The sequence below is a fragment of the Rana temporaria genome, chromosome 5 (assembly GCF_905171775.1).
Source record: "Rana temporaria chromosome 5, aRanTem1.1, whole genome shotgun sequence".
NCBI lineage: Eukaryota > Metazoa > Chordata > Amphibia > Anura > Ranidae > Rana > Rana temporaria.
The window spans coordinates 302,694,147-302,708,791 of NC_053493.1; the positions used below are offsets into that span (position 1 = coordinate 302,694,147).

Below are 14,645 nucleotides of genomic sequence, written 5' to 3' on the forward strand. Positions count from 1 at the left end.
TCGCGCATGTGCAGAAGCGATTTTTTAGTTTCCAAGTGTGGATGAGAACGAGCAAAGTTCTCATGCACACTTTAGCAGCACTCCGCCCAAACCACCCCCAGTATACACCCCTTCCCGCCCCTCTGCCTATACACATCATGTTCTCCTCTCTCCTCCCACACATATTCCCGCCCCTCTGCCTATACACATTCGATTCTCCTCTCTCCTCCCACACATATTCCCGCCTCCTCCAGCCCACTAACCTTCCTCCAAGTTTACAGAATGGTGTCTGTGTTACATGCAGGTGATCCAGCTCTTATGTGCTGCATAACAATACCAGTCTGGCTGTCATTACCCACAAACAATACCAGTCTGCCTGGCTGTCATTACCCACAAACAATACCAGTCTGCCTGGCTGTCACTACTAACAATACCAGTCTGCCTGGCTGTCACTACTAACAATACCAGTCTGCCTGTCATTACCCACAAACAATACCAGTCTGCCTGGCTGTCATTACCCACAAACAATACCAGTCTGCCTGGCTGTCATTACCCACAAACAATACCAGTCTGCCTGGCTGTCACTACTAACAATACCAGTCTGCCTGGCTGTCATTACCAACAATACCAGTCTGCCTGGCTGTCACTGCGAACAATACCAATCTGCCTGGCTGTCATTACCAAAAATACCAGTCTGCCTGGCTGTCACTGCGAACAATACCAATCTGCCTGGCTGTCACTACTAACAATACCAGTCTGCCTGGCTGTCATTACCAAAAATACCAGTCTGCCTGGCTGTCACTGCTAACAATACCAGTCTGCCTGGCTGTCACTACGAACAATACCAGTCTGCCTGGCTGTCATTACCAAAAATACCAGTCTGCCTGGCTGTCACTGCTAACAATACCAGTCTGCCTGGCTGTCACTACGAACAATACCAGTCTGCCTGGCTGTCATTACCAAAAATACCAGTCTGCCTGGCTGTCACTGCTAACAATACCAGTCTGCCTGGCTGTCATTACCAACAATACCAGTCTGCCTGGCTGTCACTGCGAACAATACCAATCTGCCTGGCTGTCATTACCAACAATACCAGTCTGCCTGGCTGTCACTACTAACAATACCAGTCTGCCTGGCTGTCATTACCAAAAATACCAGTCTGCCTGGCTGTCACTGCTAACAATACCAGTCTGCCTGGCTGTCATTACCAACAATACCAGTCTGCCTGGCTGTCACTGCGAACAATACCAATCTGCCTGGCTGTCATTACCAAAAATACCAGTCTGCCTGGCTGTCACTACGAACAATACCAATCTGCCTGGCTGTCATTACCAAAAATACCAGTCTGCCTGGCTGTCACTGCTAACAATACCAGTCTGCCTGGCTGTCATTACCAACAATACCAGTCTGCCTGGCTGTCACTGCGAACAATACCAATCTGCCTGGCTGTCATTACCAAAAATACCAGTCTGCCTGGCTGTCACTACGAACAATACCAATCTGCCTGGCTGTCATTACCAACAATACCAGTCTGCCTGGCTGTCACTACTAACAATACCAGTCTGCCTGGCTGTCACTACCAAGTCCGCAGTCCCTGTCCTCCACCTCCTGTACCATGTCCGCTGTCCCTGTCCTCCACCTCCAGTACCATGTCCGCTGTCTCTGTCCTCCACCTCCAGTACCATGTCCGCTGTCTCTGTCCTCCACCTCCAGTACCATGTCCGCTGTCCCTGTCCTCCACCTCCAGTACCATGTCCGCTGTCTCTGTCCTCCACCTCCAGTACCATGTCCGCTGTCTCTGTCCTCCACCTCCAGTACCATGTCCGCTGTCTCTGTCCTCCACCTCCAGTACCATGTCCGCTGTCTCTGTCCTCCACCTCCAGTACCATGTCCGCTGTCTCTGTCCTCCACCTCCTGTACCATGTCCGCTGTCTCTGTCCTCCACCTCCTGTACCATGTCCGCAGTCCCTGTCCTCCTCCTCCTGTACCATGTCCGCTGTCCCTGTCCTCCACCTCCTGTACCATGTCCGCTGTCTCTGTCCTCCACCTCCAGTACCATGTCCGCTGTCCCTGTCCTCCACCTCCAGTACCATGTCCGCTGTCTCTGTCCTCCCCCTCCTGTACCTTGTCCGCTGTCCCTGTCCTCCACCTCCAGTACCATGTCCGCTGTCTCTGTCCTCCACCTCCAGTACCATGTCCGCTGTCCCTGTCCTCCACCTCCTGTACCATGTCCGCTGTCCCTGTCCTCCACCTCCAGTACCATGTCCGCTGTCTCTGTCCTCCACCTCCTGTACCATGTCCGCTGTCTCTGTCCTCCACCTCCTGTACCATGTCCGCAGTCCCTGTCCTCCACCTCCAGTACCATGTCCGCTGTCCCTGTCCTCCCCCTCCTGTACCATGTCCGCTGTCTCTGTCCTCCACCTCCTGTACCATGTCCGCAGTCCCTGTCCTCCACCTCCAGTACCATGTCCGCTGTCCCTGTCCTCCCCCTCCTGTACCATGTCCGCTGTCTCTGTCCTCCACCTCCTGTACCATGTCCGCAGTCCCTGTCCTCCACCTCCAGTACCATGTCCGCTGTCCCTGTCCTCCACCTCCAGTACCATGTCCGCTGTCCCTGTCCTCCACCTCCAGTACCATGTCCGCTGTCCCTGTCCTCCACCTCCAGTACCATGTCCGCTGTCTCTGTCCTCCACCTCCAGTACCATGTCCGCTGTCCCTGTCCTCCACCTCCAGTACCATGTCCGCTGTCTCTGTCCTCCACCTCCAGTACCATGTCCGCTGTCCCTGTCCTCCTCCTCCTGTACCATGTCCGCTGTCCCTGTCCTCCACCTCCAGTACCATGTCCGCTGTCCCTGTCCTCCACCTCCTGTACCATGTCCGCTGTCTCTGTCCTCCACCTCCAGTACCATGTCCGCTGTCCCTGTCCTCCACCTCCAGTACCATGTCCGCTGTCTCTGTCCTCCCCCTCCTGTACCTTGTCCGCTGTCCCTGTCCTCCACCTCCAGTACCATGTCCGCTGTCCCTGTCCTCCACCTCCTGTACCATGTCCGCTGTCTCTGTCCTCCACCTCCTGTACCATGTCCGCTGTCTCTGTCCTCCACCTCCTGTACCATGTCCGCAGTCCCTGTCCTCCACCTCCAGTACCATGTCCGCTGTCTCTGTCCTCCACCTCCAGTACCATGTCCGCTGTCTCTGTCCTCCACCTCCTGTACCATGTCCGCAGTCTCTGTCCTCCACCTCCAGTACCATGTCCGCTGTCTCTGTCCTCCACCTCCTGTACCATGTCCGCAGTCCCTGTCCTCCACCTCCTGTACCATGTCCGCTGTCCCTGTCCTCCACCTCCAGTACCATGTCCGCTGTCTCTGTCCTCCACCTCCAGTACCATGTCCGCTGTCCCTGTCCTCCACCTCCAGTACCATGTCCGCTGTCCCTGTCCTCCACCTCCAGTACCATGTCCGCTGTCTCTGTCCTCCACCTCCAGTACCATGTCCGCTGTCTCTGTCCTCCACCTCCAGTACCATGTCCGCTGTCCCTGTCCTCCACCTCCAGTACCATGTCCGCTGTCCCTGTCCTCCACCTCCAGTACCATGTCCGCTGTCCCTGTCCTCCACCTCCAGTACCATGTCCGCTGTCTCTGTCCTCCACCTCCAGTACCATGTCCGCTGTCCCTGTCCTCCACCTCCAGTACCATGTCCGCTGTCTCTGTCCTCCACCTCCAGTACCATGTCCGCTGTCCCTGTCCTCCACCTCCTGTACCATGTCCGCTGTCCCTGTCCTCCACCTCCAGTACCATGTCCGCTGTCTCTGTCCTCCACCTCCTGTACCATGTCCGCTGTCTCTGTCCTCCACCTCCTGTACCATGTCCGCAGTCCCTGTCCTCCACCTCCAGTACCATGTCCGCTGTCCCTGTCCTCCACCTCCAGTACCATGTCCGCTGTCCCTGTCCTCCACCTCCAGTACCATGTCCGCTGTCTCTGTCCTCCCCCTCCTGTACCTTGTCCGCTGTCCCTGTCCTCCACCTCCAGTACCATGTCCGCTGTCTCTGTCCTCCACCTCCAGTACCATGTCCGCTGTCCCTGTCCTCCACCTCCTGTACCATGTCCGCTGTCCCTGTCCTCCACCTCCAGTACCATGTCCGCTGTCTCTGTCCTCCCCCTCCTGTACCTTGTCCGCTGTCCCTGTCCTCCACCTCCAGTACCATGTCCGCTGTCTCTGTCCTCCACCTCCAGTACCATGTCCGCTGTCCCTGTCCTCCACCTCCTGTACCATGTCCGCTGTCTCTGTCCTCCACCTCCAGTACCATGTCCGCTGTCTCTGTCCTCCACCTCCAGTACCATGTCCGCTGTCCCTGTCCTCCACCTCCAGTACCATGTCCGCTGTCTCTGTCCTCCACCTCCTGTACCATGTCCGCTGTCTCTGTCCTCCACCTCCTGTACCATGTCCGCTGTCCCTGTCCTCCACCTCCAGTACCATGTCCGCTGTCTCTGTCCTCCACCTCCAGTACCATGTCCGCTGTCTCTGTCCTCCACCTCCAGTACCATGTCCGCTGTCTCTGTCCTCCACCTCCAGTACCATGTCCGCTGTCTCTGTCCTCCACCTCCAGTACCATGTCCGCTGTCTCTGTCCTCCACCTCCAGTACCATGTCCGCTGTCTCTGTCCTCCACCTCCAGTACCATGTCCGCTGTCCCTGTCCTCCACCTCCAGTACCATGTCCGCTGTCTCTGTCCTCCACCTCCAGTACCATGTCCGCTGTCCCTGTCCTCCTCCTCCTGTACCATGTCCGCTGTCCCTGTCCTCCACCTCCAGTACCATGTCCGCTGTCCCTGTCCTCCACCTCCTGTACCATGTCCGCTGTCTCTGTCCTCCACCTCCAGTACCATGTCCGCTGTCCCTGTCCTCCACCTCCAGTACCATGTCCGCTGTCTCTGTCCTCCCCCTCCTGTACCTTGTCCGCTGTCCCTGTCCTCCACCTCCAGTACCATGTCCGCTGTCTCTGTCCTCCACCTCCAGTACCATGTCCGCTGTCCCTGTCCTCCACCTCCTGTACCATGTCCGCTGTCCCTGTCCTCCACCTCCAGTACCATGTCCGCTGTCTCTGTCCTCCACCTCCTGTACCATGTCCGCTGTCTCTGTCCTCCACCTCCTGTACCATGTCCGCAGTCCCTGTCCTCCACCTCCAGTACCATGTCCGCTGTCCCTGTCCTCCCCCTCCTGTACCATGTCCGCTGTCTCTGTCCTCCACCTCCTGTACCATGTCCGCAGTCCCTGTCCTCCCCCTCCTGTACCATGTCCGCTGTCTCTGTCCTCCACCTCCTGTACCATGTCCGCTGTCCCTGTCCTCCACCTCCAGTACCATGTCCGCTGTCCCTGTCCTCCACCTCCAGTACCATGTCCGCTGTCTCTGTCCTCCACCTCCTGTACCATGTCCGCTGTCTCTGTCCTCCACCTCCTGTACCATGTCCGCAGTCCCTGTCCTCCACCTCCAGTACCATGTCCGCTGTCCCTGTCCTCCACCTCCAGTACCATGTCCGCTGTCCCTGTCCTCCACCTCCAGTACCATGTCCGCTGTCCCTGTCCTCCACCTCCAGTACCATGTCCGCTGTCTCTGTCCTCCACCTCCAGTACCATGTCCGCTGTCCCTGTCCTCCACCTCCAGTACCATGTCCGCTGTCTCTGTCCTCCACCTCCAGTACCATGTCCGCTGTCCCTGTCCTCCTCCTCCTGTACCATGTCCGCTGTCCCTGTCCTCCACCTCCAGTACCATGTCCGCTGTCCCTGTCCTCCACCTCCTGTACCATGTCCGCTGTCTCTGTCCTCCACCTCCAGTACCATGTCCGCTGTCCCTGTCCTCCACCTCCAGTACCATGTCCGCTGTCTCTGTCCTCCCCCTCCTGTACCTTGTCCGCTGTCCCTGTCCTCCACCTCCAGTACCATGTCCGCTGTCCCTGTCCTCCACCTCCTGTACCATGTCCGCTGTCTCTGTCCTCCACCTCCTGTACCATGTCCGCTGTCTCTGTCCTCCACCTCCTGTACCATGTCCGCAGTCCCTGTCCTCCACCTCCAGTACCATGTCCGCTGTCTCTGTCCTCCACCTCCAGTACCATGTCCGCTGTCTCTGTCCTCCACCTCCTGTACCATGTCCGCAGTCTCTGTCCTCCACCTCCAGTACCATGTCCGCTGTCTCTGTCCTCCACCTCCTGTACCATGTCCGCAGTCCCTGTCCTCCACCTCCTGTACCATGTCCGCTGTCCCTGTCCTCCACCTCCAGTACCATGTCCGCTGTCTCTGTCCTCCACCTCCAGTACCATGTCCGCTGTCCCTGTCCTCCACCTCCAGTACCATGTCCGCTGTCCCTGTCCTCCACCTCCAGTACCATGTCCGCTGTCTCTGTCCTCCACCTCCAGTACCATGTCCGCTGTCTCTGTCCTCCACCTCCAGTACCATGTCCGCTGTCCCTGTCCTCCACCTCCAGTACCATGTCCGCTGTCCCTGTCCTCCACCTCCAGTACCATGTCCGCTGTCCCTGTCCTCCACCTCCAGTACCATGTCCGCTGTCTCTGTCCTCCACCTCCAGTACCATGTCCGCTGTCCCTGTCCTCCACCTCCAGTACCATGTCCGCTGTCTCTGTCCTCCACCTCCAGTACCATGTCCGCTGTCCCTGTCCTCCACCTCCTGTACCATGTCCGCTGTCCCTGTCCTCCACCTCCAGTACCATGTCCGCTGTCTCTGTCCTCCACCTCCTGTACCATGTCCGCTGTCTCTGTCCTCCACCTCCTGTACCATGTCCGCAGTCCCTGTCCTCCACCTCCAGTACCATGTCCGCTGTCCCTGTCCTCCACCTCCAGTACCATGTCCGCTGTCCCTGTCCTCCACCTCCAGTACCATGTCCGCTGTCTCTGTCCTCCCCCTCCTGTACCTTGTCCGCTGTCCCTGTCCTCCACCTCCAGTACCATGTCCGCTGTCTCTGTCCTCCACCTCCAGTACCATGTCCGCTGTCCCTGTCCTCCACCTCCTGTACCATGTCCGCTGTCCCTGTCCTCCACCTCCAGTACCATGTCCGCTGTCTCTGTCCTCCCCCTCCTGTACCTTGTCCGCTGTCCCTGTCCTCCACCTCCAGTACCATGTCCGCTGTCTCTGTCCTCCACCTCCAGTACCATGTCCGCTGTCCCTGTCCTCCACCTCCTGTACCATGTCCGCTGTCTCTGTCCTCCACCTCCAGTACCATGTCCGCTGTCTCTGTCCTCCACCTCCAGTACCATGTCCGCTGTCCCTGTCCTCCACCTCCAGTACCATGTCCGCTGTCTCTGTCCTCCACCTCCTGTACCATGTCCGCTGTCTCTGTCCTCCACCTCCTGTACCATGTCCGCTGTCCCTGTCCTCCACCTCCAGTACCATGTCCGCTGTCTCTGTCCTCCACCTCCAGTACCATGTCCGCTGTCTCTGTCCTCCACCTCCTGTACCATGTCCGCTGTCTCTGTCCTCCACCTCCTGTACCATGTCCGCAGTCCCTGTCCTCCACCTCCTGTACCATGTCCGCTGTCCCTGTCCTCCACCTCCTGTACCATGTCCGCTGTCTCTGTCCTCCACCTCCAGTACCATGTCCGCTGTCTCTGTCCTCCACCTCCTGTACCATGTCCGCTGTCTCTGTCCTCCACCTCCAGTACCATGTCCGCAGTCTCTGTCCTCCACCTCCTGTATCATGTCCGCTGTCCCTGTCCTCCACCTCCAGTACCATGTCCGCTGTCCCTGTCCTCCACCTCCAGTACCATGTCCGCTGTCCCTGTCCTCCACCTCCAGTACCATGTCCGCTGTCTCTGTCCTCCACCTCCAGTACCATGTCCGCTGTCCCTGTCCTCCACCTCCAGTACCATGTCCGCTGTCCCTGTCCTCCACCTCCAGTACCATGTCCGCTGTCCCTGTCCTCCACCTCCAGTACCATGTCCGCTGTCCCTGTCCTCCACCTCCAGTACCATGTCCGCTGTCTCTGTCCTCCACCTCCAGTACCATGTCCGCTGTCTCTGTCCTCCACCTCCAGTACCATGTCCGCTGTCCCTGTCCTCCACCTCCAGTACCATGTCCGCTGTCTCTGTCCTCCACCTCCAGTACCATGTCCGCTGTCCCTGTCCTCCTCCTCCTGTACCATGTCCGCTATCCCTGTCCTCCACCTCCTGTACCATGTCCGCTGTCTCTGTCCTCCACCTCCAGTACCATGTCCGCTGTCCCTGTCCTCCACCTCCAGTACCATGTCCGCTGTCTCTGTCCTCCCCCTCCTGTACCTTGTCCGCTGTCCCTGTCCTCCACCTCCAGTACCATGTCCGCTGTCTCTGTCCTCCACCTCCAGTACCATGTCCGCTGTCCCTGTCCTCCACCTCCTGTACCATGTCCGCTGTCCCTGTCCTCCACCTCCAGTACCATGTCCGCTGTCTCTGTCCTCCACCTCCTGTACCATGTCCGCTGTCTCTGTCCTCCACCTCCTGTACCATGTCCGCAGTCCCTGTCCTCCACCTCCAGTACCATGTCCGCTGTCCCTGTCCTCCACCTCCAGTACCATGTCCGCTGTCTCTGTCCTCCACCTCCAGTACCATGTCCGCTGTCTCTGTCCTCCACCTCCTGTACCATGTCCGCTGTCTCTGTCCTCCACCTCCTGTACCATGTCCGCAGTCCCTGTCCTCCACCTCCTGTACCATGTCCGCTGTCCCTGTCCTCCACCTCCAGTACCATGTCCGCTGTCTCTGTCCTCCACCTCCTGTACCATGTCCGCTGTCCCTGTCCTCCACCTCCAGTACCATGTCCGCTGTCTCTGTCCTCCACCTCCTGTACCATGTCCGCTGTCTCTGTCCTCCACCTCCAGTACCATGTCCGCTGTCCCTGTCCTCCACCTCCAGTACCATGTCCGCTGTCCCTGTCCTCCACCTCCAGTACCATGTCCGCTGTCCCTGTCCTCCACCTCCAGTACCATGTCCGCTGTCTCTGTCCTCCACCTCCAGTACCATGTCCGCTGTCCCTGTCCTCCACCTCCAGTACCATGTCCGCTGTCTCTGTCCTCCACCTCCAGTACCATGTCCGCTGTCCCTGTCCTCCACCTCCAGTACCATGTCCGCTGTCCCTGTCCTCCACCTCCAGTACCATGTCCGCTGTCCCTGTCCTCCACCTCCAGTACCATGTCCGCTGTCTCTGTCCTCCACCTCCAGTACCATGTCCGCTGTCTCTGTCCTCCACCTCCAGTACCATGTCCGCTGTCCCTGTCCTCCACCTCCAGTACCATGTCCGCTGTCTCTGTCCTCCACCTCCAGTACCATGTCCGCTGTCCCTGTCCTCCTCCTCCTGTACCATGTCCGCTATCCCTGTCCTCCACCTCCTGTACCATGTCCGCTGTCTCTGTCCTCCACCTCCAGTACCATGTCCGCTGTCCCTGTCCTCCACCTCCAGTACCATGTCCGCTGTCCCTGTCCTCCACCTCCAGTACCATGTCCGCTGTCCCTGTCCTCCACCTCCAGTACCATGTCCGCTGTCTCTGTCCTCCACCTCCAGTACCATGTCCGCTGTCCCTGTCCTCCACCTCCAGTACCATGTCCGCTGTCCCTGTCCTCCACCTCCAGTACCATGTCCGCTGTCCCTGTCCTCCCCCTCCTGTACCTTGTCCGCTGTCCCTGTCCTCCACCTCCAGTACCATGTCCGCTGTCTCTGTCCTCCACCTCCAGTACCATGTCCGCTGTCCCTGTCCTCCACCTCCTGTACCATGTCCGCTGTCCCTGTCCTCCACCTCCTGTACCATGTCCGCAGTCCCTGTCCTCCACCTCCAGTACCATGTCCGCTGTCCCTGTCCTCCACCTCCAGTACCATGTCCGCTGTCTCTGTCCTCCACCTCCAGTACCATGTCCGCTGTCTCTGTCCTCCACCTCCTGTACCATGTCCGCTGTCCCTGTCCTCCACCTCCAGTACCATGTCCGCTGTCTCTGTCCTCCACCTCCAGTACCATGTCCGCTGTCCCTGTCCTCCACCTCCAGTACCATGTCCGCTGTCTCTGTCCTCCCCCTCCTGTACCTTGTCCGCTGTCCCTGTCCTCCACCTCCAGTACCATGTCCGCTGTCTCTGTCCTCCACCTCCAGTACCATGTCCGCTGTCCCTGTCCTCCACCTCCTGTACCATGTCCGCTGTCCCTGTCCTCCACCTCCAGTACCATGTCCGCTGTCTCTGTCCTCCACCTCCTGTACCATGTCCGCTGTCTCTGTCCTCCACCTCCTGTACCATGTCCGCAGTCCCTGTCCTCCACCTCCAGTACCATGTCCGCTGTCCCTGTCCTCCACCTCCAGTACCATGTCCGCTGTCTCTGTCCTCCACCTCCAGTACCATGTCCGCTGTCCCTGTCCTCCACCTCCAGTACCATGTCCGCTGTCTCTGTCCTCCACCTCCAGTACCATGTCCGCTGTCTCTGTCCTCCACCTCCTGTACCATGTCCGCTGTCTCTGTCCTCCACCTCCAGTACCATGTCCGCAGTCTCTGTCCTCCACCTCCTGTACCATGTCCGTTGTCCCTGTCCTCCACCTCCTGTATCATGTCCGCTGTCTCTGTCCTCCCCCTCCAGTATCATGTCCGCTGTCCCTGTCCTCCACCTCCTGTATCATGTCCGCTGTCTCTGTCCTCCCCCTCCTGTACCATGTCCGCTGTCTCTGTCCTCCACCTCCAGTACCATGTCCGCAGTCTCTGTCCTCCACCTCCTGTATCATGTCCGCTGTCTCTGTCCTCCCCCTCCAGTATCATGTCCGCTGTCTCTGTCCTCCACCTCCAGTACCATGTCCGCTGTCCCTGTCCTCCACCTCCTGTACCATGTCCGCTGTCTCTGTCCTCCACCTCCTGTACCATGTCCGCAGTCTCTGTCCTCCACCTCCTGTACCATGTCCGCTGTCCCTGTCCTCCACCTCCAGTACCATGTCCGCAGTCTCTGTCCTCCACCTCCTGTACCATGTCCGCTGTCCCTGTCCTCCACCTCCAGTACCATGTCCGCTGTCTCTGTCCTCCACCTCCTGTACCATGTCCGCTGTCTCTGTCCTCCACCTCCAGTACCATGTCCGCTGTCCCTGTCCTCCACCTCCAGTACCATGTCCGCTGTCTCTGTCCTCCACCTCCAGTACCATGTCCGCTGTCCCTGTCCTCCACCTCCAGTACCATGTCCGCTGTCTCTGTCCTCCACCTCCTGTACCATGTCCGCTGTCTCTGTCCTCCACCTCCTGTACCTTGTCCGCTGTCCCTGGATGTAGGTCAGACTGATAAGAGCGAAAGGGATTTGATGGATGGATGTATATAGGACAGTCTGATCCGTTCATCAAATCCCTTTCGCTGTTATCAGACTGTCCTAATATCCATCCATCCATTCATCAAATCCCTTTCACACGTATTAAACTGTCCTCTATTTATCCATCCATTCATCAAATCCCTTTTGCTCTTATTAGTCTGAACTACATCCATCCATTCATCAAATCCCTTTCGTTCGTATCAGTCTCCTCTATCCATCCATCCATTCATCAAATTCCTCTCACAGCTCAGTCTGACCTACATCCACACGTGCGATAGAGATTTGATGAACGGATGGATGGACGTAGGTCAGACTGAATTGAGAGAGTGATTTGATGAATGGATAGATGTAGGTCAGACTGATAAAAGCGAAAGGGATTTGATGAATGGATGGATATAGGACAGTTTATTACATGTGAAAGGGATTTGATGAATGGATGGATGAATGTAGAACAAACTCATAACAGCCAAAGTTATTTGATGAATGGATGGATAAATAGAGGAGAGTTTAATACGCGCTAAAGGGATTTGATGAATGGATGGATGTAGGTCAGAATGATTAGAGCTAAATGGATTTGATAAATGGATGGATGGATAGAGGACAGTCTGATACGTGCAAAAGTGATTTGATGCACGGATCAGACTGTCCTATATCCATCCATCCATTCATCAAATCACTTTCGCACATGTGGATGTAGGTCATATTGAGGTGAGAGAGGGATGGGATGAACGGACGGATGGATGGATCTAGGTCATATTGAGGTGAGAGAGGGATGGGATGAACGGATGGATGGATGGATCTAGGTCATATTGAGGTGAGAGAGGGATGGGATGAACGGACGGATGGACGGATCTAGGTCATATTGAGGTGAGAGAGGGATGGGATGAAGGGATGGATGGATGGAGGTCATATTGAGGTGAGAGAGGGATGGGATGAACGGATGGATGGACGGATCTAGGTCATATTGAGGTGAGAGAGGGATGGGATGAAGGGATGGATGGATGGAGGTCATATTGAGGTGAGAGAGGGATGGGATGAACGGATGGATGGATCTAGGTCATATTGAGGTGAGAGAGGGATGGGATGAACGGATGGATGGATCTAGGTCATAGAGGTGAGAGAGGGATGGGATGAACGGATGGATGGATCTAGGTCATATTGAGGTGAGAGAGGGATGGGATGAACGGATGGATGGATGGATCTAGGTCATATTGAGGTGAGAGAGGGATGGGATGAATGGATGGATGGATGTAGGTCATATTGAGGTGAGAGAGGGATGGGATGAATGGATGGATGGATGGAGGTCATATTGAGGTGAGAGAGGGATGGGATGAACGGATGGATGGATGGAGGTCATATTGAGGTGAGAGAGGGATGGGATGAACGGATGGATGGATCTAGGTCATATTGAGGTGAGAGAGGGATGGGATGAACGGATGGATGGATCTAGGTCATATTGAGGTGAGAGAGGGATGGGATGAACGGACGGATGGATGGAGGTCATATTGAGGTGAGAGAGGGATGGGATGAACGGATGGATGGATGGATGGAGGTCATATTGAGGTGAGAGAGGGATGGGATAACCGGACGGATGGATGGAGGTCATATTGAGGTGAGAGAGGGATGGGATGAACGGACGGATGGATGGATCTAGGTCATATTGAGGTGAGAGAGGGATGGGATGAACGGATGGATGGACGGATCTAGGTCATATTGAGGTGAGAGAGGGATGGGATGAACGGATGGATGGATGGAGGTCATATTGAGGTGAGAGAGGGATGGGATGAACGGACGGATGGATGGATCTAGGTCATATTGAGGTGAGAGAGGGATGGGATGAACGGATGGATGGACGGATCTAGGTCATATTGAGGTGAGAGAGGGATGGGATGAACGGATGGATGGACGGATCTAGGTCATATTGAGGTGAGAGAGGGATGGGATGGGATTAGGAGGCACATGCATTATTGCATAGGGAGAAAAACCAGCAACATAAATTTGATAATAAGTTTTATATTGCAATGATATTGTATCTGATGATGAAACAGAGTGAAAGATTTCCCATTTTTTTTTGGGCTTTTCTGCAACGTTTGTCCTCCCTTATCAGCTGCTTGGAAAGTCAGTGTCTTTAGTGAAGTTTTCCTCTTAGCAAAGGGGGCGGGATCCAGGCAGGGCAGAGCCTGAAACGAATCTTTCAGAGAGAGAGAGGAGGTGCTGGGGTGTTAGACACACCCACGATCTCACAGCTCCTTCTAGTCTACAGAGACGTGCACAACGTTCTCACGCAGACCTGTAGTCTAGCAGAGGGAGCGAGCACGTTACTGACCACACTGAGAACTCCTCGCTCAGTGATCATTTTCTTATCTACACAACCAGGAAGTGGAGAGAAATGACAAGACAGAACTCAGAATTCAGAGGAAAAACGAACAAGCAGGAAATGAAAACTGCACTGCAATGAGGTAAAGGAAGCTATATAGCTGATAAAATTTTTTCCTTTAGTGACCCTTTAATCTTCCCTCTTCCTGCACCTAGGTGCTTAAGCTTCCTAACCTACACCGCACAGACTCCTGGGAATGTAGTGGGTGTAACTTTCCAGGAGTCTGTGCACTCCCCAGTCTCGAAGAATCATGTGACTTGGACAGCACAGGTGCTGAAACCTGATCTGACACTGCTTGTGCAGCACTGAGCATGTGCGAGATCTGCAAGGCTGAAATCCAGGAAGTCATACAGTCTGGCTTCATGATGCCCACACTTAAGATGGCCCCAGTCAATTTCTATTTTATAAAGTGTCTAAATGCTGTAACAACCTAACAAAACGGATCTTTGTTTACAGACTAACTTTACTAGAATACATTAAGCTTGTGTATTACAGGGGTATTTATATTTAAAAAGTGAAATTGTGGCCGGAACTCCGCTTTAACAATTCTTTGATGTGATGGATGCATTTGTTTTCTTTTTAAGGCGCCATTTCAATTTCACCTGGTGATCCAGCCAGTAAGTCTGCTGTTTCTCACAAGAACACACTTTCCTGCAGGTGTAACCATTGGAGAACTGACACAAAACCAGTTTTCTAATAATTATTACTTACCATTAGAAAAACTTTGCCCGATGTAGTAATCCATCGCAATGATGCTTTTGTTTCCTTTGGATATCTCTGGGCCGATGTAGTCCATGGTACCTGTGACATTCAGAAATTCTGACTGCCGAGGACTGCAGGTCAGCTCACAGAACAAAGTCATCAAATTATAAAAGCAGGAAGGACACCTGGAAGAAAAGAGAATGCAGTGGTGAGGGTTTTATAGAACTTGGCACTCCGATAAAACATTTGTGTCACGCTCGTCTCAAGCCCACACACGTGTGTGTGTGTGTGT

At 55.6% G+C, this 14,645-nt stretch overlaps 1 protein-coding gene across 1 annotated transcript in view; it reads right to left on the bottom strand.

The window, feature by feature from the left end:
- The window catches only part of NPC1 (NPC intracellular cholesterol transporter 1), a 152,558-nt gene that overhangs the window by 70,193 nt on the left and 67,720 nt on the right, over window positions 1–14,645 (bottom strand). The window contains exon 4 of the mRNA XM_040354071.1: window positions 14,363–14,538. Coding sequence (XP_040210005.1) covers window positions 14,363–14,538 — 176 coding nt within the window. The remainder of the gene's footprint in view (window positions 1–14,362; window positions 14,539–14,645) is intronic.